General features: G+C 46.2%; 1 protein-coding gene across 2 annotated transcripts; it reads left to right on the forward strand.

Moving 5' to 3' along the window:
• Positions 1-452: 452 nt before the first annotated feature.
• Positions 453-4,940, forward strand: Prnd (prion like protein doppel). Of its 2 annotated transcripts, XM_048811275.1 has the most exons (3): positions 453-576; positions 3,254-3,829; positions 4,186-4,940. In XM_048811275.1, the coding sequence occupies exon 2, from the start codon at positions 3,265-3,267 to the stop codon at positions 3,799-3,801; it is 537 nt and encodes a 178-aa protein (XP_048667232.1). In that variant the 5' UTR covers positions 453-576; positions 3,254-3,264; the 3' UTR covers positions 3,802-3,829; positions 4,186-4,940. The 2 variants fall into 2 exon arrangements, with proteins under 2 accessions (XP_048667232.1, XP_015362395.1); XM_015506909.2 differs by lacking the exon at positions 4,186-4,940 and having other exon boundaries at positions 3,254-3,961.
• Positions 4,941-5,168: the final 228 nt, after the last annotated feature.

Raw genomic sequence — 5,168 nt, forward strand, 5'->3', positions numbered from 1 at the left:
CACTTGTGGAACCTTCTTTCTGAACTGACCACAGGCACTGCTTGGAAGAGACCCCTCTGCTGTCAGAGGCTGGTCTGGTCTTTAGGGGAAGGACAGTAGACATGCCCCCTATGCTGAAGATATTTATGGAAAGCTTTTGGGGTGCTCTACTACTAAGTTACATCCCCAGTCCTTTTTATTTTTTATTCTGAGACAGTTTCACTAAGTGGCCCAGACAGGGCTTGAACGTGCGATCCTCCTGCCTCAGCCTTCCTAGGGTCCACCGAGTTGAAAAAGCAAATTCCAGCTCTAAAGGCATCTCTCAGGTCTTGCTGAGCACCAAGATCTTCCCGTGTTTCCTATCAGTCCAGGGTAATGAGAAGGTCCATCCTTCTCAGGATGAAGGAGTGGCCCAGCAGCCCCTGATTGGTCCTACCAGGGAGGGAAGGGCTGCCATATTTGGAGGGCAGCAGAGAAGCCACCCCCCTCCCCACAGCTTCTATATAGCTGGGCGGGCCTGGCTGCTGGCCGGTGAGCTGGAGGACTGCATAGCTCCAGCCTGTGGCTCCAGAAGCACACTCAGAGCAGACATCCAAGGTACGTGGGGAGGCATTTCCGGGATCAGGGTTGCTCATTCTAATCCGATCTCTAACCCAGACTAAAATCTTGTAGTGACCTCTTTACTCCCTAATCCCAAGATGGGTCCCCAGTCAGGGGACACCTGTTCATTCATCACTGGCCTTGCATTTCTGTGCTTCGATGTTATAATAAAATGCTACTTTAGGGTTGGCTGGTTGAGATTTTTTTTTCTGCCTTTAAACCCTTGCCTATAAAAACAAAGTTTTGTTGTTGTTGTTGTTTTGAGAACTCTTATTATATTATTTTTCTTATTTAAGATTTTTCCTACCAAGAGGTAGAAGCTAATGATGATGTGAGTGTGGCCCCCCTATTTAGGAGCCTAATTAATGCTTCTTCACACTGGGGATCTCTTTGGAGAAAGCCAGTCTGAGTTCACTGCGGTTAGTGGCAGAAAGGAATGGGTGCTCGTGCCTACCTGGGGCAGAGATGAGACTATGCCCACGTGCAAGGATGGGTAGTGAAGGCACTTTGCAGAGATGAATGACTGGGTGAGCTCACAGGCTGCATTTTTCCTTTTCCTTTTTCTTTTCTCTTTTTTTTTTAACAGAACCAGTGTCACACCAGAGTTGAAGTTTTAACAGAGGAGAATGAATCCCTTTAGGGTACTGTGGGAGTGGTAGAGGGTATGATAGGCGCTGTGCAAGCTTCCTCTGCCCCCTCCAGCTCTGACTCTCTGTGGACTCACTACTGTGAGTCCTAGAAGACAGCTCCGGCACGCCTCCTATAGGAACTCCTATAGGAACCCTCCCCTGTCCCTGGGTCACACGACAAAGGTCCAGGTGCCAGAATGCCCAGCCAGCTGGACTTGGGAGGTGGCTTTTCACAATAACTTGTAGTTTCAGAAGCCACATGTGACAAGCTACCAGGATTAGATCTGGAGTAGGGGGAATATTCTGACCTCAGCAGCCCCATGGATGCCCTGGGGCCACCTTGACCCAGGATCCCTGTGCTGTTCCCCCAGACCCTCCTAACCTCACCTTCAACTCATTTCCCTCAAAATTCCTCAAGAGCCAAGTTCTTCAGCTTACATCCTGCCCAACAGCATAAAACGTGAGCAACACCTCCCTCTTGAAGGGCAGTGGGGCACGGCTAGTGGCATGGGGAGTTAGCACCAGATGGAGCTAAGTTCAAATCTGCCACCTCTTACTGTGCAGCTTTGGGCCAATTCCTTTACTTCTCTGAATCCCAGAACAATTTTTTTCTCTTGGTAGTGGGAATTGAACCCAAACACTCATGGATGCTAGACAAGTGCTCTCCTACTGAGCTACATCCTCAGCCCTTTAAAACTTTTTTTTTCTTTTTTAATTTAGAGACAGCGTCTCACTAAGTTACCCAGGTTTGATTTGAATTTGTGACCCTCCTGCTTTAACTTCCCTAGTAGCTGGGATTATAGACATGCACCACTACAACTAGCTACTCATACTTTTATAAAATAAGAATAATAATGTAGCCATCCCATGTAAGGATTACCTTAGGCAATATCACAGAAGGGCTTAACAGTAGTGCAATAAAGCTAGAAGGATGATCAGGGGCACATTGTCCCCTGGGGTGAGATTGACAAAGATACGTCTAGTACATTTTCATCTCTTGACTTAGGGAGTGGCTGAGATGCCTTAACTATGTTTCTACCCTTCTCCTCCTCCTCCTCCTCCTCCTCCTCCTCCTCCTCCTCCTCCTCCTCCTCCTCCTCCTCCTCCTCCTCCCCCTCCTCCTCTCATTACATAAAGCCTTTTAATATCAGCAACCCGAGATGTTCTTAGAATGGAGGCAGAATGTTCCTGAGACAGTGCAGTTTAGAGCAATGGAGAATAAAGAAGGAAGATTAAAATTATAGTCTATGACCAGAAGCATTTGATTCCAACTATTTATTTATTTACTGCAGGGCACAATACCTTTATTTTATTTATTTATCTGTAGTACTGAGGATGGAACCCAGGGCCTCACATGCTAGGTGAGCGCTCTACCACTGAGCCCACAAACCCAGCCCTGATTCCAACTCTTTTACCTGCCAGGGACCTCTTGATTCGAAAGTCTTGGAGATAACCAAAGAAACCCTATATGCCTTGCACCATAGCTCATTTATTTTCCCATGCATATTCAAAGGCTTTATAATTGCCAGTTGCAGCTTCTTATCTGCCTGAGAAAGTCAAGATCAACTCTATCCCTGAGCCGATAGAATTCCCAGCAAAAGCAAAGAAACCTGATATCTGAGTGGACTCTGTGCAGCCCAAGCATGGGAATATCATAGTGCTTCTGGGGAAATGTAAATGGTCCAAGGATGCCATTCATTTGCTTAAAATCTGCTACTCCAGGCCTGGTGGCATATGCCTGTAATCCCAGCTACTCGGGAGGCCGAAGGAGGAGGGTCACAAGTTTGAGGCCAGCCTAGGCAACGTAGACCCTGTCTTAAATTTAAAAAAAAAAAAAAAAGAAACAAAGAAAGAAAGAAAGGAAAGAAGAAAGGAAGGAAGGAAGGAAGGAAGAAAGAGCGGGCTGAGAGGGTATAACTTAGTGATAGTATCCCCTGGGTGCTATGCCAAAAAAAAAAAAAAAAGTCTGCTGCACTTGGAAGAGTGGAGGGAAGGCTGGGAAGCCCAATGGGGAGAGTTAACTGCTCTGGCCATTTCTCCTGCAGATTCTGACACAATGAAGAAGCACCTGAGCACATGGGGGTTGGCTATTGTCTGCGTCCTGCTCTTCAACCATCTCTCCGCCATCAAGGCGAGGGGCATCAAGCACAGAATCAAGTGGAACCGGAAGTCTGTGCCCAGCACCGTCCAGATCACAGAAGCCCAGGTAGCCCAGAACCCCCCAGGAGCCTTCATCAAGCAAGGCCGAAAGCTCCACATCGACTTCGGAGCTGAGGGCAACAAGTACTATGAGGCCAACTACTGGCAGTTCCCCGACGGGATCTACTACGACGGCTGCTCCGAAGCCAACGTGACCAAGGAGGTGTTCATCGCCAAGTGCATCAATGCTACCCAGGCAGCAAACCAGGCCGAGTTTTCCCGGGAGAAACAGGACAATAAGCTTCACCAGCGGGTCCTGTGGCGGCTGATCAAAGAGCTCTGCTCAGTCAAGCACTGCGACTTCTGGTTGGAAGGGGGAGCAGGATTCCATCTTTCCGTGGACCAGCCAGTGATGCTCTGCCTGCTGGTCTTCATTTGGCTCATCGTGAAATAATCCTGGAAGGAGACTGGTGGCCATAGAGGTGAGCCGGTGAGCAGACTATGGAGACAGGTACCCCAGTCCTCCCCCACCCCACACCCACATGTGTCTTGAAGGTACCAAAGAGAAGTGATTCATCAGCGCTTCAAATATCACTCCTAAGTGTTCACCTGTATTTGTATGGGATAAGTATATGTCTGTGTGTCCATTTTCCGCCTGCTCTGTGGCGGCTGGGGGCGTGTTTGGCTCATTATACATTCTCAGCTCCCAGTGGAGGGTTTGGTACACCAGCTTAGGCAACTGGTGAATCAATCCAAGAATTCATCAGGAACTGTGCTCAGTACTTCACCGTACCTCCCACAACTCTTTAAAGAGTTAGATGTTGTTCCTCTTTTACAGATGAGGAGACCAAAGCTCAGAGAAGTGAAGCTCACCCAGAGTCACACAGCTGGAAAGTGGCAGAGTCAGGAATCAACCACAGCCTGTCTAATCTCGGGTTTTCTGTGCTGTCCAATCCCACAGATGTCTCATGATCTCTTTGTGGTTTGCAAAGCCTAAATCCAACCTTGTTTCTCGAATGAAACTGTGAAAGCTCCACTTTTAGAAATAAATGGGAAAACCTGAGCCTGCCACTGTGAACTTTGATACATGGAAGTTTAGTTGAATCCTCCTACAGAAACTAAAATATAATAAAGGAATTAAACTAAAATAGAAATAAAAGTAAACAAAGGCCTACAAATCAGAAAATATTTCCTACCCAATTCCCAGAACAGACCAGTTTTATAGTAGGGTATGTATAATAGTTGTATAGTGTCTATACACAAAATGGGTAAGATTCTTTTTCACAAAAAGGGTAAGTGACTGCTGTTCCCATCCCTACAATAGTCTGTGCATTTACAAAAGAAAATGTTTAAATGACACATTTGCTTCTAATGTTTCCCCTAGTCTTAGGTGCATGTTCTTATGTAAACTCATATGAACATCTTTAAATACATTCCCTTTATTGGAGAGTGAAATTGACCAAAGTATGCTGTAACAAATATGCCACAATGAGACCCACCATTCTATATAATTAATATGCACCAATAAAAATTTTAGTTAAAAAAATACGTATAGTCAGGTTCCCTGATACACACCTATAATCCCAGCAATACTGAAAGCTGAGTCAAGAAGATCGCAAGTTCAAGGCTAGCCTAGGCAATTTAGGGAGACCCTGGCTCAAAATAAAAAATAAAAAGGGCAGGGGATGTGGCTCAGTGGTAGAGCACCTCTGGGTTCAATACCCAGTAACTCTGCCCCACACACACAAAAAAACCCTTACATATATGTAAATATGTCTACACACATACACACACACCCTTATATAATGCTTTCCACAATCT

Source organism: Marmota marmota, unplaced genomic scaffold (assembly GCF_001458135.2).
Source record: "Marmota marmota marmota unplaced genomic scaffold, marMar, whole genome shotgun sequence".
Taxonomy (NCBI): Eukaryota; Metazoa; Chordata; class Mammalia; order Rodentia; family Sciuridae; genus Marmota; species Marmota marmota.

Bases quoted from the DNA above. Each gene is read 5' to 3' on its own strand.
- Prnd (XM_048811275.1), top strand. From the start codon at position 3,265: ATGAAGAAGCACCTGAGCACATGGGGGTTGGCTATTGTCTGCGTCCTG.